General features: G+C 33.5%; 1 protein-coding gene across 1 annotated transcript in view; it reads left to right on the top strand.

The window, feature by feature from the left end:
- Positions 1 to 2122: 2122 nt before the first annotated feature.
- The window catches only part of ctnnbl1 (catenin, beta like 1), a 50281-nt gene continuing 25557 nt past the window's right edge, over positions 2123 to 26846 (top strand). Inside the window, exons 1-11 of the mRNA XM_079401320.1 lie at positions 2123 to 2299; positions 3415 to 3603; positions 5150 to 5256; positions 5357 to 5496; positions 6783 to 6880; positions 9607 to 9700; positions 14583 to 14674; positions 16221 to 16293; positions 17523 to 17581; positions 18916 to 19064; positions 20479 to 20660. Coding sequence (XP_079257446.1) covers positions 2270 to 2299; positions 3415 to 3603; positions 5150 to 5256; positions 5357 to 5496; positions 6783 to 6880; positions 9607 to 9700; positions 14583 to 14674; positions 16221 to 16293; positions 17523 to 17581; positions 18916 to 19064; positions 20479 to 20660 — 1213 coding nt within the window. The 5' untranslated portion in view covers positions 2123 to 2269. The remainder of the gene's footprint in view (positions 2300 to 3414; positions 3604 to 5149; positions 5257 to 5356; positions 5497 to 6782; positions 6881 to 9606; positions 9701 to 14582; positions 14675 to 16220; positions 16294 to 17522; positions 17582 to 18915; positions 19065 to 20478; positions 20661 to 26846) is intronic.

Below are 26846 nucleotides of genomic sequence, written 5' to 3'. Positions count from 1 at the left end.
ACTGAATATGCAATATAATGAGGTAATGTGAAAATGTTTAAAACATGTATTGTTGCATACTGAATGCAGCGTGTGCCAGTCTTCCTATCTTGTGAATACAGCTGAAGGGAAATGCTGTGCAATCTCTGAGTGTGTGAATAATTAAAGCTGTCTGCTTACCTGCTTATCTTGTAGAGAAACAGATCAAAACCTGCAGCAAAGTTTGCGTAAGCCAAACAACACAAGACAGAACGACAGAAATACTGCTAGGCCTATAGATTTGTGCAAGAGTGATAGTGGGTTAAACCCCCCCCGTAGGCTAGATATCTAAAAGAGCACTTTTTGGCCGCTGCTTATCAAAACTCTTTAAACACAGTCAACATGAAATTAAAACAAACTTTCTTTACCTTCTCATTAAAACGTGTTTCTGGTCTCATTGTAAAGTTATTTCATTGTGAAACACATTACTTTCAATTCAATCCATTCTGTCCGTGTTGTCTATGTAGTGTACAGTTTAGTGTGTACTGTGTACTGTGTAGTGTACAGTTTAGTGTGTATTGTGTAGTGTACAGTTTAGTGTGTATTGTGTAGTGTACAGTTTAGTGTGTATTGTGTAGTGTACAGTTTAGTGTGTACTGTGTAGTGTACAGTTTAGTGTGTATTGTGTAGTGTACAGTTTAGTGTGTATTGTGTAGTGTACAGTTTAGTGTGTACTGTGTAGTGTACAGTTTAGTGTGTATTGTGTAGTGTACAGTTTAGTGTGTATTGTGTAGTGTACAGTTTAGTGTGTACTGTGTAGTGTACAGTTTAGTGTGTATTGTGTAGTGTACAGTTTAGTGTGTATTGTGTAGCTGTGTAGTGTACAGTTTAGTGTGTATTGTGTAGTGTACAGTTTAGTGTGTATTGTGTAGTGTACAGTTTAGTGTGTATTGTGTAGTGTACAGTTTAGTGTGTATTGTGTAGTGTACAGTTTAGTGTGTATTGTGTAGTGTACAGTTTAGTGTGTACTGTGTAGCTGTGTAGTGTACAGTTTAGTGTGTATTGTGTAGTGTACAGTTTAGTGTGTATTGTGTAGCTGTGTAGTGTACAGTTTAGTGTGTATTGTGTAGTGTACAGTTTAGTGTGTATTGTGTAGTGTACAGTTTAGTGTGTATTGTGTAGTGTACAGTTTAGTGTGTATTGTGTAGTGTACAGTTTAGTGTGTATTGTGTAGTGTACAGTTTAGTGTGTATTGTGTAGCTGTGTAGTGTACAGTTTAGTGTGTATTGTGTAGTGTACAGTTTAGTGTGTATTGTGTAGTGTACAGTTTAGTGTGTATTGTGTAGTGTACAGTTTAGTGTGTACTGTGTAGTGTACAGTTTAGTGTGTATTGTGTAGTGTACAGTTTAGTGTGTACTGTGTAGTGTACAGTTTAGTGTGTACTGTGTAGTCAGTGTGTACTGTGTAGTGTACAGTTTAGTGTGTACTGTGTAGTGTACAGTTTAGTGTGTACTGTGTAGTGTACAGTTTAGTGTGTACTGTGTAGTGAGTGTGTACTGTGTAGTGTACAGTTTAGTGTGTACTGTGTAGTGTACAGTTTAGTGTGCACTGTGTAGTGTACAGTTTAGTGTGTACTGTGTAGTGAGTGTGTACTGTGTAGTGTACAGTTTAGTGTGTACTGTGTAGTGAGTGTGTACTATGTAGTGTACAGTTGAGTGTGTACTGTGTAGTGTATAGTTTAGTGTGTACTGTTTAGTGTGTACTGTGTAGTGTAGGGAAGGGAAGTCGGGAATGTAGGGAAGTCGTGGCCTAATGGTTAGAGGGTTGGACTCGTAATCCAAAGGTTGCGGGTTCGAGTCTCGGGCCGGCAGGGATTGTAGGTGGGGGGAGTGAATGTACAGCGCTCTCTCCACCCTCAATACCACGACTGAGGTGAGACCCTTGAGCAAGGCACCGAACCCCCAACTGCTCCCCGGGCGCTGCAGCATAAATGGCTGCCCACTGCTCCGGGTGTGTGTTCACGGTGTGTGTGTGTTCACTGCTGTGTGTGTGCACTATGGATGGGTTAAATGCAGAGCACGAATTCACCATACTTGGCTGTATGTCACTTCACTTCACTTCACTTCACTTCACTTCACTACAGTGCGTCTCCGCAGCTGCAGGTGTCGCTGTTGAGTGACGTCACTTGTGCGACGTACGACGGTCTCTCACGCGAAGAACTGAAAGCTAGTTTTGTTGACCAGCGTGTTGTGTTCAAACACTTTTATACAAAAATCTGAATTTTTAAGGTTTACGCCACACAGAAATCGTCATGGATGTTGGGGAGCTGCTGAATTATCAGGTAATGACAGGTTTAATGTCTCTCGGTGGTTTTATATGGATGAATTTGTCATTGGTTGATCTATTCTGCTGCTTGTATTAACATTATCTTAAACTTTAGTCATTAATGCAAAAATCAACCGCTTTTTGAATCGCTACAAATGACGTAGTTGTGTTTAAGGCTGTTGTAAGAAGGTAAAAGCGCTGATTAATCTTTTACTGAATTAGCATGCGGGTTATTGAGGGGGTTTTCTATTTAAATACACCTTATTCGTTTAATTTACTATTCATTGCATTAATTTAAATGCTTATTTTGTTTAGTTGTCAGTAGCAGTACTGTAGTGGTACAGATATGGATTAGCTAGCTAATACCATGAAACCACGTCCAAAAACTATGCTAATGCTATGTAGCTTTTTTTATTTTTAGATTAACGTTAGATTTTTTAGTAAATGTGCAACTGAACAAGTACAACATTTCCTCAATTAAGATTTTTCTCGAAACCGATCGTGTTTATTGGGATAAAATAGGATTTTAGTTTAACATGTATTCATTACATTCACATTAACTTAGCAAATGCATTTATCCTTAAATATAAGTCTGATTAATTTTTCATATTTATTTTTTAAATGACTTTTAACAAAAGTGCTGTCCTTTAGCCTGTTTTTCTTTAACACAAAATAGTTTTTTCAATTCGTTTAATTAATAATCTATATTTTTTTTCAATCTGGTGCTAATAATTAAAACCACAACAATAATAATAATTGTTGTTTTTGTTATGGCCGACAACCAATTTGACTGATATTATAGCCTACACGTTTCTTGAACTAACATGCCTAAATTATGTGTTTATTAGGATGTTATTTCCATGATAATATTAGGATTTTTGTTTAACATTTTTCCGTTAGAGAATTTATTTGTTAGTGAAGCTCAACAAGTATGATGACATTTGTAATTTTGCTCATAAATCAATAAAAAGGTCTTGTTGTATATTATCTGCAGTATAGATCTGCATTGAGTTGTGATGTTCTCTTTGGTGCAGATGTGTGCGATCACTCTTGTATAAATCAGAGAATAGTCTCTCATGGTAAAACGGAGCATCTGGTTCACCTTCATGTGAAATAACCTTCTCTTTTCAGCCCGACCGAGGTGCCAAGAGACCCAGAGATGAAGACAGCCACGATGAGTCCAGAAGCAAGCAGAAGACGGCGGGCCGAGACGCAGGACGGGTGCTGGTGAGATCAGAGCTGGACAGCGAGGAGCAGACCGGAGGAGACGGGGAGAAGATCCTCGAGAGACTGATGGATCAGGATGGAGAAGATCCAGAGGTGAGATCAGTCACATAAGTCATATGGGGTTATTTTAAAACCTCTCAATGGTTAATTATAAACACAAATGTGCTCTCTGAATATATTTATGCCAGTGTAATGTTATTTGATAAACAGTTTATTTAATAATATATAGTAATATAAGTATTTCATGGTTTTCACAATGCACAGTGTTTCAAAAATATCCTCATATCAATATCAGAGTCCTCATTTAATAATTCAATTAAAAGAATTGATGAGGAAAAAAAGATGTGATGGACGGTTATATAATCTACTGTTTAACCAGTCTTTTTTTTTTAACACAAGACAGTGCCAGAAAAAGTTTTAGAATTTTTAACATGTTAATGTAAAAAATCTTGTGTAATATAACTTGTGTTTGTTTGTTTGCTGGTTTTTAATGTATTTGTTATACTTGTATTTTTTTAATCAGTTTTTTGCCATGAAAATAGCCTAAGATGCTGACATGGCATTAAATAAAAATTTGTGCTGTTAAATGATTAATCGCATCCAAAAAAGTTTTTGTTTACATAATATATGTGTGTCTACTGTGTATATTTATTATGTATATATAAATACAAACACTTGCACGTATATATTTTAGAAACATTTTATGTTTATATATTAAATATATTTATTTATAATATAAAATACAAGAATATAAATGTATATGCATGTAAATATTTTCAAAATATATATGTGTGTGTATATTTATATATACATAATAAAAAGAACTGTACACATACATGCATTATGTAAACAAATTTTTTTATTTTGGATGCGATTTGACAGCACTAATAAAAATATACTAGTACTTAAGAAAATATAACCTATAATATAATCACTATAACTAATAATTGTTTTGTGTAATTTTAAATAATTGATTAGATTTAATGTTTAATGTGTTTTTTCTTTTAGTCGTATGGCAATAATAATAATAATAATAACCAATAATTATGACCAGTAACAAATTTGCTAATATTTTGAATATTTGCTGTTCAACCTGTTTTTAAACACAAAATACAGTTTTTCATATGATAACGAATAAGTATAAATAATTCATTAGATGTATGTTTTAAATAATAATAATAATAATACTATATTATGGCCAGTAACCAGTTTGATTGCTAATATTGTAAATGTTTACCGTTTAACCTGATTTTAAACACACAATACAGTTTTGCATATTTTATTGTTTATGTAATTCTAAATAATTTATTAGATTTTTAATGAACTTATTCTGATGTCAATAATAAAATATTTATTTAAATATTTATTGTTACCATTAATCTGTTTTTAACCAATGATGCTTTTTTATTATTATATAAATGTGGTTTTATTGCCAATATTAAAAATCCACACTGTTTTGCACATATTTTTTTAAATAGCATTCACACTAGATACCAATCTAGAATTTTCCACACTTCAAATAAAATCAAAATATTTTACTGTACTGTAGAAAAGGTGCATTAGATGAAAAAAGCAGGTCTTATGTAATTCAGAGGGATAATCATGACCTTTGACCTCCTGACCTGCTGTGTGTTATCAGGGGGAGCTTGTGGATGAGAGCACAGTGAAGAAAATGATCCTAACCTTTGAGAAGAGATCCTACAAAAACCAGGAGCTGAGGATCAAGTTTCCCGACAACCCCGAGAAGTGAGTTATGAAGAATTTAACAACAGTTTCTAAATCTCACTCTTATATGGGAAATGTGATGAATACAGTGAGATGTGACCTCACTTCCTGTTGTCGGCAGGTTCATGGAGGCGGAGCTTGACCTGAATGACATCATCCAGGAGATGCATGTCATCGCCACGATTCCAGAGCTGTATCATCTGCTGGTGGAGCTGAATGCCGTTCACTCTCTGCTCGGCCTCCTCAGCCACGACAACACTGATATCCTCAACATCACATGACCTCCACAAACCTCCACCTCCAGAGATCATGTGTTAGATTAAGGCTGATGATACACGGGCCACTTTAGGCAATGTTGCTGTCAACGGAAGGCCGGGTGAGACACAAGGCCCATGGTCCATCTAAAGTATCCAGATAGAAATTTGTTACACATTCTCAATGGAAAAGTGCCCAAGAAATATTGCTTAAAGTTGCCCGGCAAAATTGCTCAAAAAAGGTGCCTCGTGTATCATCAGCTTAACACTCATCAGCCTCTCATGCCTTATTGTTTTATAAAATAGAAATCACAGCACCAGTGCTCAATAGAAATTATTACTTTTAATATTAGTAATATAGTTAGATTAGTAATTACATGCTATGTTGAGATGCACTAACTATTGGCACTGGCATTTTTAACATTTACTCATTACATTTACTTTTATTAATATAGTAGATGCTTTAATGTGCAAATGAGATCTGCCTCAATAATTGTTTGTTTTTGCTGTTTTTTTTTCTTGTATCAAAAGATTCAGAAGTATGCAAAATCTTATCAAAAGTATCAAATATTTTTTAATATATTTTTTGTTTTGGAAATTGAAATTTTGAAAAAAAAGGGCATTTATTTCAATATAGTACCGTAAGTAATCATATTGGTAATCAGTCAAGAATAATATTGGTTATCATCTATTTAAAATCTAAAAAAAAAAAAAAAAGGTTATTAGCCATTAATAAACTGCTGGAAATATAATAAAAGCTGTTAGCAGTCATAACCCAAAAATGATCATCTAAACGACCATAATAATAAAAAAAAAATTATTAGCCATAACAACAAAAATATACAGTACCTTTCAAAAGTTTGGGCTCGGTACAATTCAAAACTGCATTTATTTGATTTAAAATATTTCACAATATATTTCACAAAATATATAATATTTAATATATAAAATGTTCACAAAATAGTAAAAAAAAAAAAAAAATTGTAAAACAATTTGCTGATCAGGACACCTTTCTGATTATTATTAATGTTTAAAACAGTTGTGCTGCTTCATGATGCATAGAAGGTTCAAAAGAACAGCATTTATCTGAAATAGAAATCTAAAAAGTTTTATATTAAATGTCTTAAATAAAAAAAAAAAGTACCGACCTCAAACTTTTGACTAGTAGTGTTACTAAATTGCTTATTGCACATAAAAAAAAATCAGTATCTGCCAAAAATTCTGTATTTAAAATTTGCTCATGTTTTGTGTTTAGCCGTTGGTGAATATTTGTAAGTCCTTAACATAAATCACATATCAGCATCGCTGTGGTGGATCTCCTGCAGGAGCTGACCGACATCGACACGCTTCACGAGAGCGAGGAGGGGGCCGAGGTGCTCATCGATGCTCTGGTAAGGAAATATTTATTTAATAATCATAGAAAACACACCATCAGTGGCGTTACAGGAGATTACAGGCTGATTCACCAGCGTTAGCGGGTCACGGTCCAGCGGCACAATGAGTTTATTCGAGAAAATTACATGAATTACTGCTGCGAGGAATGTAGTCTCGTATTTTGCCTGCCGTTTGCAAGAGAAGCAGTGAGAAACGACGGTAATGTCCAGGCGGTTGTTGAGGTTGTGCAATCAGACGCTTTTATCTGGCTTGTGTCAGATGGAGCAGAGGAAACAGGAAGAGCTTGTGAACAATCAGAGGCTGATTGAACCGCATGCGTCTGATTGCTGCCGCTTAGTATTTGTGTTGTGCAGCCAAGCGAACGCATTTACACGTCTTAACAACTCTTTATATGGCATCTCAACAAACAGGGTGTAAAATAGGGCTTTATGTATAAAATTATGTGTATATATAAAAAATATCGGCACCCTTGGTAAATATGATCAAAGAAGACTGTGAAAATTAATCTGCATTGTTAATCCCTTTGATCTTTTATTTAAAAAAATTCACAAAAATCTAACCTTTCATTAGATAATAAGAATTTAAAATGGAGGGAAATATCATTATGAAATAAATGTTTTTCTCTAATACACATTGGCCACAATTAACGGCACCCTTTTATTCAATACTTTTTGAAACCTCCATTTGCCAGTTTAACAGCTCTAAATTTTCTCCTATAATACCTGATGAGGTTAGAGAACACCTGACAAGAGATCAGAGACCATTCCTTCATCCAGAATCACTCCAGATCCTTCAGATTCACAGCTTCTTCTCTTCAGTTCACCTCACTCATTTTCTACAGGGTTCAGGTCAGAGGACTGGAATGGCCAGCAGAAGCTTGGTTTTGTGCTCAGTGACCCATTTTTGTGTTGTTTTTGAGGTTTGTGTTTGGATTATTGTACGGTTGGAAGATCCAAACATGGCCCATTATAAGATTTCTAACAGAATCAGTCACTTATTGATTTTTTATCTGCTGGTATTTGATAGAATCCATGATGCCATGTGTCTAAACAAGATGTCCAGGACCTCCAGCAGAAATATAGACACACAACATTAAAAATACAGCAGTATATTTCATTGTACTCATGGGGTACTTTTATCCCTGTGTGCACCAAACCCATCTTGAGTGTTTGCTGCTAAAAAGCACATTTTTTAGTTTCATCTGACCATAGAAGCCAGTCCCATTTGAAGTGCCAGTCCTGTCTGATAACTGAATATGCTGGAGATTGTTTTTTGGTGAAAGCAAAGCATTTTCTTTTCTTGAAACCCTCCCAAACAGCATGTGGTGATGTAGGTGCTGTTTGATAATTTTTTTTTAAGGTTTTCTGACCCCGAGACTCAACTATTTTCTGCAATTCTCCAGCTGTGGTCCTTGAAGAGTCTTTAGCCACTCAAACTCTCCTTCTCACCGTGCATTAGGACGATATAGACACACGTCCTCTTCCAGGCAGATTTATAACATTTTCTGTTGATTGGAAATTCTTAATTATTGCCCTGATGGTGGAAATGGAAATTTTCACTGCTCTAGCTCTTTTCTTAAAGCCACTTCACTAATTTGTGAAGCTCAATTATCTTTTGTTGCACATCAGAAATATATTCTTTGGTTTTTCTCATTGTGATGGATGATTAAGGGAATTTGGGCTTTGTTTTCCCTCCTATTTATATTTCTGTGAAACAGGAAGCCATGGCTGGATAATTTCATGTTCATAATCACCCTGGAGTGCTCCAAATTGTGAATATGAATGGGAATATACTTCAGAGATATTTTACTCATAAGAATTTCTAGGGGTGCCAATAATTGTGTCCGTGTATTTGAGAAAAACGTTTATTTCATAATGATATTTCCCCCCATTTTAAATTCTTAATATCCAGTGAAAGGTTAGATTTTTGAGATTTTTTTATTTTATTTATTTATTTATTTATTTTTAAATAAAAGATAAAAAGGATTAACAATGCAGATTAATTTTCACAGCCGCCTTTGATCATATTTACCAAGGGTGCCAATATTTTTGGCCATGACTGTATATAAAAAAAAATATATATATATTTTAACTAATACAGTGCATTCTATTTATTTCATTATGCTGATATCAATTTAATATATTATTTAAATGTATTATTTAATTTTTTCATTCATTTATTCCTTCCTTCCCTCCCAAACTACAAGCAACATCTAACCTGGATTTTCCAGGTTCACATTAAAGAAAAAAAAAAACCACTTCATAGCACGTAAACCAGATCTTTATGAGCACATGTGTATATTTGTTTTCAGAGAAAATGATTTCAGATTTACTCACCTCTAAATGAAAACAAAACTTTAAAAACTTTAATTCAAAAGGAATGCATTAAATTGGCATTTTTAAAATTGACATTAAAATATTACAAACGATTTCTATTTCATCAATAAATTACATTTTATAATATATTCACGTAGTAAAGAGTTATTTTAAATTACAAAATTATCACAATTCACAATTTTTACTGTATTTATGATCAAATAAATGCAGCCTAGGTGAGCATGAACCTCAGGATCTCCAAAATAAGTTTTATTTTACACTTCTTTTACTTGTATATAGTTTTGACATGTCTAAATTTAGTCTCAAACCCTGATTCGTATGGCTGTTTTCTAGCATTAGCCTAAATAAATGTCTACATGTTTTTATGTTTGTTTTTATTTGTGTAGTTGGAGGGTCAGGTCGTAGCTCTCATGGTGCAGAATATGGAGCGTTTGGATGAGACGGTGAAGGAGGAAGCTGATGGTGTTTACAACACTTTAGGTAAGACACACACCAACCAACTAACAACACGCATGCGCTAGTCTGAGGAGCAGGCTTCAGTCTGAATTAGATCAGTTCACTGGGAAAACAAGTCATGTTTAGAAGTTTCCAAACTACAACTAAACGCTGGATTGCAAAGTTCGCCTTTGAGATTGCTTTTTTTTTTTTTTTTTTTTTTTTTGAATAAGTTATGAAAAAAAACCCATTCCTGCAGCTGAAATGGTTAAGCATGGTGCTGTCAATGCCAAGGTCATGGGTTAGTGTTTTTTAAGAAAAGAAATTAGCTGATAAAATAAATAACTTGAATGCATTTTGAATAAGTGTCTGCCAAATGCATAAATGTAAATGCAGTGACATATAACATATAATACATTTCTGTAATTATAAATAATTTATTAACTTATTTTTTATTATTATTAGTAATATAATAACAGTATTTATTTATATAGACTACAAGCAACAGCTAATCACTGTATTTAAAAAAAAAAAAATCTGTATTTATTTTTTATTTTTTTGAGGCACTTTGTAGCAAGTAAACCAGATATTTATGAGTACATCTGTATATTTGTTTTCAGAGAAAATGACTGATTTCAGAGACCCATTACCCACCTCTAAATAATAAAAAAAAAGTATTCAGTAAAGACACATTAAATTGATCAAAAGTGACAGTAAAGACATTTATGTTACAAAAGGTTTGTAATTCAAATAAATGCTGTTAAACTTTCTATTTATCAAGGAATGCTGAAAATAAATGTATCATGGTTTCCACAAAAATATTTAGCAGCACAACTGTTTTCAGAATTGATAATAATCTGAAATGTTTCTTGAACAGCAAATCAGTATATTAGAATGATTTCTAAAGGATCATGTGACACATTCAGCTGCGCATCACAGAAATAAATGACATTTTAAAAGATAATCACATAGAAAAGTTATTTGAAATTGTAATAATATTACTGTATTTTTGATCAGATAAATGCAGCCTTGGAAAGCCTAAGAGACTTCTTTCAAAAACATTAAAATCTTAATTGTTCCAAACTTTTGGTAGTATATGTATTAAAATATAAATGCAATAAAGCAAATGTCTTTTGAAGAGGGAGGAAATGCCTGAATGCTCCTTTAAAGCTGTTTTTGCGTGCCGGAGACACTGCGTCTGGCTTGCGTTTGCAGGTTTTCTTCTGGAGAGATGCTGTTCAGCTGCAGAGAGAGATAAATGGTCTGACTGAACGGATTTAAACGGCACCTTTCCTCCATGTCTTCCTCTTTCCCTGTCTTAATCTGCTGTTCCAGTTCTTGTGTAATCTCTTTCCCTTCCTCATGAGATTTCGCACCCTCTCTCTCTTCCTCCCACTCATCGCTGTGAGATTTTTCTCCCATCATGCCTCTGATTGAGTTATCAGGTGTCTTCAGAGTGTTTTATAATATAGATGACTCTCAAACTCCCTTGTGATGTGTCATTTATATAGAGCTGTTCGCTCTGCTCGCTCCTTCCGTCTTTTTGTGTGTCCCGGGCTCGACAATGGCTCGAAATTTTTACTCATACTGGTGACATTTTCTCAGGCCCTGAGGCTTAAGCAAGATTTTATTTTTTTTGTTTTTGCTTTTTTTGGAAACCTATTTTTTAATGGTGTCATAAGCAAATAATTTTTTATTAAAGCAATAGTTCACCCAAATTATTGCTCTTTTCCATAAAAATGTAGTTTATGGTGTGTGTCAAGCTCCAAAATGGACAACAAAAATTCCTTAAAAGCAGTCAATTTTTGGATCGCGTCTAGCGAGAATCTAAAAAATAAATAAATTCAGTACTCAGGTGTGTAATAAAACACATAGTATTTCCAGGCTTATTAAATTATATTGATATCAGTGTTTGCTTAAAAGCTTAAAAGTTTAAAATGAATGAATTATATAAAATATATAAAATGTGTTTTATTCATGCATCATCAAAAAAGTTTTATTGTAGACCTACAGCTTGTTAATTTATGCATTAAGCATTTATTTACGAATTTGAAGATTTATGCATTTATTTATGTTTAAGCATTAATTTATGCATTTATTTAAGCATTTAAGGGTTTATTTATTTATTTGTGATTTTATTTATGTATTTATGCATTTAAACATTTATTTAAGGACTTATGGGTTTAAGCATTTATTTAAGCATTTGAGGATTATATGGTTTTTATTTACAGTCCCCTCCATAAGTATTGGAACAGTAAAGACAGAATTGCTCTGTTGGCTGTTGAGTCAAGACATTTACAAATATGATTAAAAGATGAATGAGACAAAACTACAGAATGTCACATTTTATTATTGGGTGATTCAACACATACATGTTTTACCAAATAAAAAGAACAGCACTTTTAGAGTTTGAACCCTCTATCTGATGTGAGCATAAGTATTGGAGCAGTTGCCTCACAGGTCTTTCTAAGTGATCAGCAGTTCAAGTTTATTTGTATAGCGCTTTTTATGATACAAATCGTTGCAAAGCAGCTCTACAGGAAATTAAGTTTCCACAATATATTTATATATTGCAGAACCTTAATATATTTAACTTATGGCAAAATTTGGTAATTCTGTATGTTGTCTGAGCGTTGGCATCCTCTGAGGGGTTGGCATCTTTTCTCAGGTGTTCGGTCATCTCAGATCATTTAAGGCTTGGATCCAGACTGAAGCTTCTGTCTTTCCTAGTTACCACGGGATGTTAATCAGAAACAGAGAAACAAATAGAGACATAATTAGCGTAGCTGCTGTTCCATTTAAGCAAAAATGATTTGTTCAACCCAAGCTAAAGAATAATAATAATGTACATTTGATCAGATATAACTGCAGTACAAGATTATACGATGCATTATGTGAATGCTTGGCTAAAGAGATGTGTCTTTAATCTAGATTTAAACAGAGAAAGTGTATCTGAACCCCGAATGTTATCAGGAAGGCTATTCCAGATTTTGGGAGCCAAATGTGAAAAGGCTCTACCTCCTTTAGTGGACTTTGCCATCCTAGGTACTACCAAAAGTCCAGAGCTTTGCGTAACAGTGTAACATTAAGCAGAAGTATTTCAAATGAGTTAAACCTCCTGTATCCTGTTTTCTGAGTAACATTGAGAATATCACTATATATTGTTGCAACACCACCACCACCACCAGTCTGACGGGGCTCATGTTTATAACAGTGGCTTGGTGGAGTAGACTCATTTAGACCAAAATATTCATTTGGTTTAAGCCAGATTTCAGTCAGGCAGAGTACATCAAATGTACAGCAAAATGGGTGATGCTCTGACAATCTACTGTCCTCAGGAGACTTTGACACAGAATTACAGATGCTACACAGCAAGATGCAAACCTCTGACCAGCACCAAACATAGAAAGGAAAGATTAGAGTTTGCAAAAAAGCACAGAAGAGTTTTGGAACTGTGTTTATGGACTGATGAGACAAAGATGAACCTTTATCTAAGTGACGGGAAAGCAAAAATGTTAAGAAAAAAGGGAAATGCAAATGATCCCAAGCATACAGCCTCATCTGTAAAGCATGGTGGAGGTGGTGTCATGGCATGGGCATGCATGGCTGTCTCTGGAACAGGCCCTCTCAACTTTACTGATGACTTAATGTATAATGACAGTAGCAGAATGAATTTGGAAGGGTACAAAACCATCTTGCCTACCAATATTCAAGAAAATGCCACCAGATTCATTGGGAAGTGCTTCATATTGCATCAGGACAATGACCCAAAACACCCTGCCAGTTCAGTCAAGGAGTTTATAAGGGCAAAGAAATGGAAAGTCTTAGATTGCCCAAGTCAATCTCCAGATTTAAATCTGATTTAACATGAATTTCACCAGCTGGAGAGGAGAGTAAAGGCAGAAACTCCCCAAAACAAGCAACAATTGGAATTGGCTGCATTGAAGGCTGGGAAAAGTATTTCAAAGGATGAGACCAAGAGTCTGGTGATGTCTATGGGTCACAGACTCACTGCTGTGATTGTGCGCAAGGGATCTGCGACAAAATAGTAGCTTTTAATCTTTTATATCTGCCTTATGTTCAACTGTCCCAATACTTATGCTCACATCAATGAGTGGGATGAACTCTAAAAGTGCTGTTCTTTTTATTTGGTAAAACATGTATGTGTTGAACATTCTGTAGTTTTGTCTCATATTCATCTTTTAATCATATTTGTAAATGTCTTGACTCCACAGCCAACAGAGCAATTTTGTCTTTACTGTTCCAATACTTTTGGAGGGCACTGTATGTATTTATTTATGCATTTTAGGATTTATGAATGAGTTTATTCTTTTATGTTTTTAAGCATTCATTCATTTAAGGAAATGTTCATGTGTTTAAGCATTCGTTTATACATTTATTTGTGCACTTATTTTTGAAGGGCTTATGCACATAAGCATTTATTTTTTTTATATATTTATGTACATAAGGATTTATTTCTGTGTTTTTTAATGCATTTAGTTTTTTTTTTATATAACAATACATTTAATTAGAATTAGTAAACATTTATTAGTACAAATTTATGTAATGAAATTCACATGAGTTGAATCACAGCCAGTTTTTAATTTCTAAATGCTTGTCCAAACCTGACAGTCACTCTCTTCTGCTTGTGTAAACTGATTTGACAGTATAGCGAAGTCCCAAATTCAGGTCATCAGACGTCTTTACTCCTGGGCCCTTTGTGCTATCTGGACCTAGTGTCAAATAAGTGCTGTGGTTTCTGCATTCATGTGTCGAGTGAATGTGTTCTGATCTCACTGCAGTGTCTCCATCAGTTATCATGGCAACTAGATGAAGCAGACGCTACAGAAACTAGGTCATAATACAACACACACGTTTCAGAGAAGCATGGAAAGTAACAGCAGATCTCTCTGTCTTTCTGTGGCAGCTGTGATCGAGAACATGGCCGAGTTTCGTCCCGGTCTGTGTACAGAAGCGGCCCAGCAGGGTTTGATGCAGTGGCTGCTGAAGAGGATCAAGGTAACATCACTGCTAATGCTGCTGTGAATCTCCATTTACTGATGGGTCCTGTTGTCTTTGTGAATGTAGTCTGCTCATAGATGAAATCTGATATGGAGCCTGGCTGATTATTATTTTGGCTTGACAAACCAACATACTGATATTGTACAAAACTAGCAAAATCTCTAACATGTGACCAAACTCTGGGAAAGAGTTTTCAAACTACATATCACTAAACTTGGCACAGACCTACAGCCAGTCCGAGTGTGGTTCATTTACTTATGCTTTTTATTTTTCATGAATTTTATTATTATTGCATTTTATGTGTGCATTCATTTGTGCAAATATGTATGTATTTATGCATTTGTTTATTAATTTATGCATTTTTGCATCTACTTATTTAGGCATTTATTTATGCTTTTTTGAATTTATTAAGGCATTTATTGGAGCATTTAAGAATTTATGCAGTTGTTTATGCTTTATTTTGCATATTTATGTTTGCATTTTTTCATTTATGCATTTATTGCAAGCATTTATGCATTTATTTTATAGGTTTTGTAAATAATATATACATATGTACAAGTAAACAATATTAATTTATTTACATTTATTTATTATTTGAACATTTTGCTTAACTGCCTTTGCTCTATTAATTATGGTAACTATGCATGATTTTATGGTCAGTGAGCTGCTTTACTATTTGCATTTATGGATTTATGCAATTTATGTACTTTTATTTTTGCATTTAATCATTCATTCAGCATTAAGCATTTCTACATTTATTAACAGGCTTTGTAAATAATGTAAACATAGTTATTAATTTATTTATAATTATTTCCAGGTTTTGATTAATTTATTTTCTTTATTAATTATGGTAACTATGCATGATTACATGGTCAGAGAGCTGCTTTACTGTTTGCATTTATGCATTTATTTATTCGTTCATTTATGCATTTTTGCAGAATGTTGCAACTGTGTAATATCTGTGCGTAGAATAGTAAAAATGACCCATTGGTTGAGTCAGACATGGTCATGTTGGACAACTCTAACAAACAGCAATGATTCAGTGATTCCACTTATTACACTCTATATTTGACTGAGTAGCTTACTTTGAGATGACTCCACATTACGCTGGGATAGACATAAGAAAAATTACACACTTCACCTTTAAGTTCAAAGTCAAGCACAAGATATATATTTTTAAATAACTTTAGTCTTTTCCTTGCAATGAACCGACAGTGTCAGCTGGTTTGAAGCTGGCTGCTCTGAGGGGTTTAACTCGATAAATTTTATTTTTTGAGCTGGATTTGAGATTTTCATAAGAGCTGTAGGCCTGCTGCCACAATTCACACTGTCTTTTATCCACGTGAGGTGAAATCCTCCACAGATTTACCGCTGGCTGCTGGAATAAGAGTGTCATGCTGTTCGAGTCTTAATGCTCCCCGAAGACTTCCATGAATCCAGCAAACCAGCAATTACACTGACAATAGAGAAGACGGCTCACAGATCGAAAGGGACGCTGCTGCCAAAGCCATTGAAATTGTGTGTTTGTTGTGTTCCCAAACAGGCCAAGATGCCTTTTGATGCCAATAAGCTGTACTGCAGTGAAATACTGGCTATCCTGCTGCAAAACAATGACAGTAAGTAAAACTAAGAGACGGATTGCTTTTATGGGCTGTGTGCATGGCTTCATTAAAGACTCCAGTGAATTACATTCATGCTAATGAATAATTACAAGCTCAATGAGAAACTAAATCTTTTTAAAGGAATTGTTCACCCGAAAATGAACATTTGCTGAATTTTTACTCTCCCTCAGGCCGTCCAAGATGTATATGATGTTGTTTCTTCATCAGATTTGGAGAAATGTAGTTATCACTATGGATAACCAATGGATCCTCTACAGTGAATGGGTGCCGTCAGAATGAGAGTCCAAACAGCTGATAAAAACATCACAATAATCCACGCCACTCCAGTCCATCAGTTAACATCTTGTAAAGACAAAAGCTGCGTGTTTGTAAGAAACAAAACAAAACTTGTGGATTATTGTGGTGTTTTTATCAGCTGTTTGGACTCTCATTCTGACGGCACCCATTCACTGCAGAGCAAGTGCTGCACAATAGGGATCTAGTGTGCAAATTAAAATATGGACAACAAATGTGCGATTTTCCTTAAAAAATAAAAAAGAATGTTTAATGAATTATAAACTTCTTTTGAACACTTTTCCTTGTTGCATTTAGAAATGATGCAGTCATAATTGTGTGTGCATAAAAATATAAATACATGTCTTTTTAATATCAACTGAAAATGTCCCACAATCACAAAATGCCAAGCTGTTCACACCAAGAGTGAAGCAAAAAACAAAAAAAACAATTATCGTTGGAGGTCACTGATTTTCATCCCAAAAATATGCTGTGAATTTATGCACTGATGTGAAAAGGCCTTTTCTCTTAACAGTTTTTAAAGGAGTAGTTCACCAAAATGGGCCATCCAAGATATCCTATTTTTGAATCAAATACAGTACTGAAATGATAAATATTATGTAATGTTTGTGATATTGATGTGAGTTAGTTGTTTTTCACTACTACTGTTTGACTAACTCTTTGTTTCCTTTAAAATGCATTGATTTTGCCATGAAAGTATTTATTAAATCAAACTGATTTTGGGCAAAAATCAAACTGATTTCATACTCTTGTGATGTATGACTTTACTAATGAAGTGTGTAATTTTCCTCTTCTGAGCTCAGTACATGCATTTATCACATGCACGTCTGTCTCTAGGCTTTGTTAGCACACTGAACTAACATTCATCATCTTTTCTCCTCATGTCTGTCTCTCTCACTGATTTCTGTCCTCCCACTCCTCTCTTTCAGAAACGAGGGAGCTGTTGGGAGAAATGGACGGTATTGATGTACTACTGCAGCAGCTCTCAGTAAGACCGTCTCTCTCTGTTTCTCTGTGTAAGAGCAGCAACCCTCTTTAAATCAGCTGCGGTCTGAAATCACAGTGTGAGACTCTTTAGAGATCATCCTGACCCAGAACATACACCTTTACATACACCTTTTCATACACCTTTACATACACCTTTACATACACCTTCTCATACACCTTTACATACACCTTTTCATACACCTTTACATACACCTTTTCATACACCTTTACATACACCTTTACATACACCTTTACATACACCTTTACATACACCTTTACATACACCTTTACATACACCTTTACATACACCTTTTCATACACCTTTACATACACCTTTTCATACACCTTTACATACACCTTTTCATACACCTTTACATACACCTTTACATACACCTTTTCATACACCTTTACATACACCTTTTCAAATCCCTTTGATGTTCGCATGTTGCACAACATGACCAGACAACGTTTAATTGTTTATTTACAAATAATTTAAATACAAATCTGTGTAATAAAATAGAGGACATTGTTTAGTTTTGTTTTGGCCTGAACAAATAAGATTTATTTTTATTCTTAATTAACATTTAATGCTTAATTTTCATCACAATAAAGCACAATGTGCTCCTAAACTCTTTATAATTCTATATAACTCAATTTATTTTATTTAATTTCCCTTTTTCTTTCTCTTCTTTCTCCTCTTTCTCTCTCTTTCTTTCTTTCTTTCTTTCTTTCTCTCTCTCTCTTTCTTTCAAGTCTAGACTTTTGATTGATTTTAAGTTGTATAAGTCATTGAATGATCCTCTTTCTTTTGAGCTGAAATGGTGTTTTATTTTCTATTTGTAATAAATAGCTATTCAAAATTCAATTGTTTGTTTGTTTCTCTCTCTCTCTCTCTCTCTCTCTCTCTTTTTTTATTTAATGTTTTTTATTCACTAACATTTTTTATTTCATTAACATTATTACAAGGTTTTAATTTTCATGATAATTAAGCCCAATGTGCTCCTAAAATCTTCATAAATTTATTTAATTATCTATGTAATTTATTAATTACATTTTTTTTATACATTAACATTTTTACAAGAATATTGTTCATGCTGCTTTTTCATGACAATTAAGTACAGTGTATTCAATAAATCTTTATAAAAGGCTTCATTTTTCTTTTTCATTATTAAATAATGAATAAAAAAATTTCTTGATTAATTTTAATTTAATTCAATAAAATGTTTAAGAAGTTATGGATAATGCTTGGGCTTGATGACAAGAACATTGTGCTCATAAAATCTTCATAAATGGCTTTATTCATTTATTTACATTTACATTTTTTTCTCCTCGCAGGTGTTTAAGCGTCATAATCCAGCCACGGCGGAGGAACAGGAAATGATGGAGAATCTGTTTGATGCCCTCTGTTCCTGCCTCATGCTTGCAGCCAATCGTGATCGTTTCCTCAGGGGGGAGGGGCTTCAGCTCATGAACCTCATGCTCAGGTGTGTCTCTGATTGACAGCTACAGTTTGTTCCCAAAGTTATTGATTTAATTTAATAATTTTGTTTTTAAATATGTTGTTTAATTTTTTTTTTTGTTTTTTTTCTACATTTATTTTTCCTATTTGTTCTGTTCTCTCTCTCTCTCCGCCACTCGTGTTACTCTCTGCGTCTCCTCTTTGACATGTGAAATATTTTCCTGCGGCGTAGATAAACTGTTGTTTGTCATTGGCGGATGAGGGAAGTGCCAGCATGATGGACAGCTACATTTCCCTTGAGCAAGACCATGATAGTCAGCTTCGTCTCTACAGGCCTCTCTCGTGGAGCGGTTTCAGACTCCAACATGCTGTTTATATCAGTTCTTGTTTTATATACACCTGGAGAAAATTCATGCAATATCCTCCTTGACTTTAGGAACAACAATGAATGTGTAAAAGGAAAGTGGACTGTTGAGAAAGAGACAAAGGCTTTTTGAATGAACATCAGTTTTCTTTTTCTAAAACATGTACAGAAATTAATTCTGCTTGTGTTTTTTGAAGTCCAAGGTTTTCGCTCTCAGTCCAATTTTAGCCAAGGCAGGTTTATTTGTATAACACATTTCATACATAGTACATGGTAATTCAAAGAAAATGAATAAAAAATAAAAAAAAGTTCTTAGTTATTTAATAAAAAAAAAAAAAAAAAAAAAAAAAAAAAAAAAAACTTGTTACAGGTATAGTTTACTTGTTAGGGTTAGACAGTTTGTTTATTTGTAAAATTAGTGATCATTGTTTTTATTAGTAAATGTATGCAATATAATTATTATTTTTGTTATATATAATTATGATCTATGGAATCTAATAAAATTATTATTTTGTTTATATGTGTATATATATATATATATATGAGTTACATAAGTGATATAATTTTACTTTATTAGTCTTAATTTGCTAATCTTGCAATATAATTATTATATTGTTTTGTTGTGTATAATAATTTATTACATTATATGTATTGTTTTTGATAAACATTACATTTTTAATGGCCATTATTAAAAACATTTATCTTATAAAAAATATTAGAATGTTTATCAAATATAAATTTAAAATGTTGTGTATAATTGTTATATTTATTAATGAATGCATTTGTTTATTTATTTTCTTTGTAAAACATAATATTGTTAATTTTGTACAATTGATTGAAGTGTTTTAAATGTTATTATTTTTGATGTTGTCATGAATATAGGCTTTAATGCATATATATATGCATGCTAATTTCTAATTTCTGTGCCGAATAATTACTGCTCTTATTTCTAAGAATTACAAACTTTGTTCTTTCAATGGCTTTTAAGTAGTTAGTTACTGCTTGTTTGTAGTTTAGTCTGATTGTAGTTCTTTAAAAGTGTGCCAATGATACATTTCTCATTATATCTGTTCAGGGAGAAGAAGGTGTCTCGAGTCAGCTCTCTGAAGGTCCTGGACTATGGGATGATCGGTCCAGAGGGGTCGGATAACTGTCACAAATTTGTGGACATCCTGGGCCTGCGGACCATATTCCCTCTGTTCATGAAGACGCCCAAGAAGATGAAGAAAGTGGGAGTATCGGACAAGGAGCATGAAGGTTTGTAGAAATGCCTCTTTCTCTGTTGTAGCTCTGTTTTGTTTCCAATTCAATATTATTTCCCACCAGTTTTATTCTTTTAAAATGGATTTAGTATGGCAGAGCTGCTCAATTAGTGGCGAGCGCACACACACAGAGGCGTTTGTAATATGACGGCGAGTTCACAGTAATATCTTTTCCTCGGCTATTATTTACAGTTCAGCTGGCGGTTTATTCCGCGGGGAGTAAAACTGCGGCGGCTGCTCTTATTGTTTTGCCTCGGCGATACAAATAAGCTCCTCACACTATTCTTAATGGTTATTAGAGGCCTGCAATGAGACATCCAGAGAGAGAGAGAGGATGCATCTCACTTCTGCTATTATTTCAAGCACTTACACACTGGAGTAAGAGTGGTTGATGCATATGACTGTGTAAAATGTGTTTCGATGGTGTTGAAAGAGGCATGTCTTAAGTGGATCTTATTCAGGATTTAATTTGAATGCAAACAGTGTTTTTTTTTTGGAAAGTATGGAGTTTTGTCAGCTAGTAGCTGCCACATTATAAAATTGCATTTAAACACCCCAGATCTCTTCACGTTTGCATCTATGCATTCAGCAGATGCAAAGACTTACAAAAGAGGAAGATTAAACACAGTCAAATTAGTGAAATACTCCATTTTATCGCTACTTATTTTATAGGGTACAACCGGGCTAAAGGCACACCTTAAGAAAAAATGTGAACAAAAAAAGCAGCAGATTTTGTGTGAAAATAAATCATGCAAGTCGTTTATTTTGTTTAAAAATCTTATAAATGTATGAGGTGGCATCTGACAAGGGGGGTAAAAAAATGCATACTCATGCATAAAAATGCATACCCCATGCATCACCAGCATGGGGTAAAAAAAAAGGGGGTACTTTAGCTGAAATGTTGTTTTTTTTTTTTTCTAATAATGTCTAAGTTTATACTTGTTCAAAACAATCACTGCAGCAAGAACAAGTTTGTTCTATTTTCTGCTTATTTTGAAAAATAAAAATACATTTTTGTTCAATAAATATACTGTCATTAAAACATGTTAATATAAAACAGATATTTGAAAATACAGAAACAAAATCATTTTAAAAAGTAAAGATTCTGAAAAGCATAATAATTTAATATAAATTTACAGTAGTAACAACAAATTATTTTATTATATAATTATTATATAGCTATTTTACTATATGATATGATTAATATGTTTTTAAATAATGATGGTTTCATTCTAAACATGGTGATTATCTCTAATATGGACGCCCAACATGATATATGATATTTACCATCTGAATCGAACCATATCATGTCAACAAGTGGAAAAGTCAGCCATCTATTAATTATCATGTTAATTACTGTGCCTTTTAGCCCCAACAGCAGGGGTGCATTTTACCACAAATACCATACTTTTACATATTCTTTAGGTTATTTAAAAACTGTTGCTTTAATTATCTTAAACGCTGAAATCTACAACATTTTAAAAAACATAAAAAATCAGATCAAGTAAGCACAGAATCATCTTTGCGCTGCGCGATCGCGTCAAAGATCAGACAGATGTACACGTGCATCTTGAAAAGCGAATGTTTTGGAAAGTCCTACGCCAAGTTTTTGTGCCATCTAGTAGTTTAGAGGAAAATACTATCTTTAGCCCCATTGTACCCTATAAATGAGGCCATAAGTATATTATTCTAAGAATGTAATTATTATTTTTTTTTAAATTAGATTATTGCTTTTAGTTTATGTACAAATATAATGCAATGCTTAATTGTCATGCAGAAATGGTTAAAGGTCCTAACCCGTTTTTGGTTACATGCTAACGTTAATGTGTGGCTAAATTCAGGGGGGAAACATTTTAGGACTAGTATGATTTGTTTTTATTTATTCATTAATTTAATTTATTAAATAATATTAATCTATTCATTCTTGTTACACCTCAAAATCATTATTATATAACATTACTGAGAATATGTGGGGGAAAATGTGACCATATATATTTTTTTTAAATGGTAATTAGCTAGTGAGAGTCACACAAATAGACCAAAAAATATATCATTGCATCTCTCTCTATCTTTTTACATTTTACATTATACACTTTTCTTTCTTTTCCTTTTAATTGCATGTTGTTTTGTTATGAATATGAACCCTGTTTTTAGGACCAATTAACCATTTTTGCAGGTCAATTAAGCACATTTCCACCCCAATTTTTTTTTACTGTAATGCAAAAAACAAAACAAACAAAAATGTATATAAATAAATATCATATCATATATATAAATATCATATAAAATGTAAAAATATTTTCCCCAAACTGCAGTATTTATCATAGTAGTATTTGTCTAAATTTTAGCTTATTTTTTGTAAATTGCAAGTTGTATATTTTTAGGATAAGTGCCCATTTTTGCGTGACAATTGCATTACTGTAACGCAGAATACATTTATAAAATAAAAAATATATATTTGCATGTTTTCTGGCTTAGCTAATTTGTCCTCAACAGTAACCATTTATCCTTCAAAATAAAAACACTTGTGCACATTTGTATTTTTATAAATTGGTTTGTTGTCTTCGCAGAAACATGGTATTATGACGTTGTCATGCGCAATATGCTTGGTGTGAGATTACTCCGGCATCAATCAATGTTAGCCTCTTAATTCTTGACGACAAAAGGTGTTTATGAAGATGCAGCGGTTAATTAATTACCAGCTTTGACGACTGAGAGTTTGAGTAATTAAACGACTAAGCTCTTACGGCCGATCGAGAAAGTTCAGACTGATCCCCATAAAACCCCCTCTGAAATTTACTCGACTCATCACGCGCTGGCATTAGCATTCGTAATTAGCCGATTACAAAGCGCGCTTTACGTTTGCAAACACACCAGAATGATTTACAGAGGAGAAATAATGTGTTCTGCCACACTGCATTGTGTCCAAGTCTTTTATTGACAGATAATAGTTTCAAAGAAGCGGGAAGAACAACAAAAAAGTTCAAACTCAAGCTAAACTTCTGCGCTGTTAATCAGCAAACAAATTAACGGCGTCCTGCTTTTGTATAGAGAACTGAAACGACCGTCGGCAGGTAAACAATCCTGACAGGCACAAAGAGAAAGAAACGCTGCTAATCTTCCCGCGCTTTCAGCTCGAGCACAACCGCGTGAAAAGAGCTTCGGCCGCTTTCACTTAACAAGAGCCTCTTCGGAAGAATAATTGCATGTCGTCGAGCTGGAAAGCAAAGACTTAAGAAATTGTCAGGATGTGTTTTAGCTAATGATGTGTTAACGCCGGCGGCAGTGAAATAAGTTTTGTCAGTCGTGACACGTCTCGTGGTCGCCGTGAACTCTTAACTCATCAGCCAATTTAAACTTCCTGCATTATAAACGTCTTGAATGTGGTTTGGCTGTTTCCTCCAGAGAGAGAGGAGTGTGTGTGTGTGTGTGTGTGGTGTTGAGACTCGGGGAAACGCTCTGAAGGTTTTGGGTTTGAGGATAAGGGTCACAGCAGCATCGCTCCAGGTTCTTTCTGACGCCTCAGGCCGGTGAAGATGAACATCCTCAGGATTCAACAAAATAGAGATGAGACTCCATAACAGGGCCAACTAATTCTGCATCATTTGACTAGTGTAATTATAGTATCATTGTTATAGATTTATAGAAACATTTTTTCCATTTTGATTTTCATTTTTAGTATTTTTTTCCTTTAATTTTTGTCTGATTTTTTTTCTATATTGTTTTTTTCTATTTTCTATATTCTATATTTCGGTATATCAAATAGTTGAAATGTTGCATTAAAACTAGCTGGGAAATTATAAATTTTATTTCAGTTATAAAAATAGTTTCATTTTCATTGGATAATTCTCAGCGGTTATTTTAGTATCACTAACATACTTGTTATAGTTTTTATTAAAGGTGCTGTATGTAAGTTTTTGACTCTACTAAAGCATAAAAATACCATAATATGTTTGCAGATATTTAAGAAACATGCTAAGTTAACATATTTGTTTATCTGAAAAACAATGCTACAGTCAGTTATTCTCCTTTGAAAATGTGCGTTCCAGGCCGGCATGTCGGTCTCTGTTTTGGTTTGTGAAACCCATCCACTGCCAGTTTACCCAATTGTATTTCGGCACCCAGGGTTGCCAGTTGGCGGAAAACCCAGCGTATTTCATGTCATCATCGTCATGTGCGCTCGCTCCTCTTGGCGTCGTTAATCTGGCAACCCGTGTGTGCCTGAAGTCTGAGGAGGGGGGCCGGGTGCAATACCTAGTTCAACCGCTAGGTGTCAATCCTACATACAGCACCTTTAAAAATTCAATTTTTGTAGTTTTTGTATTTGTATTTTTTTTTTATTTCATTTTAATTTTAGTTGAGGTTTTAGTATTTGTTTAGCCATTTTTAATAGTTTTTTTTTCTCTAAAATGTCTCTGTATTTTTTATTTTGGTTTACTCTTCATAATTTTCGTAAAACTAAATGAAAACTCGAATTTGCGACTAACTGAAATAATTAGTTTTATTTCATTTAACATTTTTCAAGCAACAAATGTTTTTATTAATATTTTGAATTAGTTTTTATTTTTATATTTTCAGGTTTCATTTTAATTTAAGTTAAACAGTTAGCATTTGTGTATATCATTTTTATATTTCTTTCTTTCTTTCCTTCTTTCTTTCTTTCTTTCTTTCTTTCTTTCTTTCTTTCTTTCTTTCTTTCTTTCTTTTCTTTCTTTTTCTTTCTTTCTTTCTTTCTGTCTTTCTTTCCTTCTTTCTTTCTTTCTTTCTTTCTTTCTTTCTTTCTTTCTTTCTTTCTTTTTTTCTTTTTCTTTCTTTCTTTCTTTCTTTCCTTCTTTCTTTCTTTCTTTCTTTTTTTCTTTTTCTTTCTTTCTTTCTGTCTTTCTTTCCTTCTTTCTTTCTTTCTTTCTTTCTTTCTTTCTTTCTTTCTTTCTTTTCTTTCTTTCTTTCTTTCTGTCTTTCTTTCCTTCTTTCTTTCTTTCTTTCTTTCTTTCTTTCTTTCTTTCTTTCTTTCTTTCTTTCTTTCTTTTTTCTTTCTTTCTTTCTTTCTTTCTTTCTTTCTTTCTTTCTTTCTTTCCTCTTCTTTCTTTCTTTCTTTCTTTTTTTCTTTTTCTTTCTTTCTTTCTTTCTTTCCTTTCTTTCTTTCTTTCTTTTTTTCTTTTTCTTTCTTTCTTTCTGTCTTTCTTTCTTTCTTTCTTTCTTTCTTTCTTTCTTTCTTTTTTCTTTCTTTCTTTCTTTCTGTCTTTCTTTCCTTCTTTCTTTCTTTCTTTCTTTCTTTTCTTTTTTCTTTCTTTCTTTCTTTCCTTCTTTCTTTCCTTCTTTCTTTCTTTTTCTTTCTTTCTTTTTTCTTTCCTTCTTTCTTTCTTTCTTTCTTTCTTTCTTTCTTTCTTTCTTTCTTTCTTTCCAGTTGTGGTTATTTTAGCACATAAAGTTAAACTGCATGGCAATGAAAAATGCTGCATTGCCAACTATTTCAAATAAATTATTTTCATTTAAAATTTAGTTAATATTTTGGTGATTTTATTGTGTGTTTTTGTCTTTTTTGTGACTATATAGCTTTTGATAATTTTATTTCAGTTTTAGTAAATCAAGTTAAACTAAATGATAATTTTTTTTTAGTTTATTTTTTATATTTTATTTGACATTTTTCTATTTTTCTTCAGTTAATGTTTATTTTAATTCTAGCAGTGTTTTTTCATCGAACCATATTATCCTTGATTCTGACTCCTGCATCTAAAATCTGCTCAAGTGACTGTGGTTCTGTTTGGCTGATTATTTATTACTCTTTCCAGGGGTTTGTGAGCCCTGTTAGACTAAATTACTCGAGTGGTTTGTCCAAACATCTGCTGTTACAGAGAATAATCATTCTTTGGAGAGATGCAAAGACAAACCCATTTGCTTCGACGTCTCAACGCGACTCAAAATTGGCCAAATGTGAACCGAACTGATGGTGAAGGGGAGAAGCAGCACTTCATTTATTTCTAATGATTGTCTTGTAACTGCTTTTTAATCTCCACCGGACACGTAATAATTGCGGGAAGTGCTTGAATCTCTGTGCTAAATTGGATCAAAAGCGTCGATGTAATTGCGCTGATCTCCAGAGCTCTGTTAATTCTCCCGTTTGAAATTAAACTTGGAATCGGATCATTGTTCTGCCGTCCTCAAAGGTTTCGCTAATGGATTC

The sequence above is a fragment of the Barbus barbus genome (genome assembly GCF_936440315.1).
Source record: "Barbus barbus genome assembly, chromosome: 40".
Lineage (NCBI taxonomy): Eukaryota > Metazoa > Chordata > Actinopteri > Cypriniformes > Cyprinidae > Barbus > Barbus barbus.
This window is presented reverse-complemented; position numbering and strand designations above follow the sequence as displayed.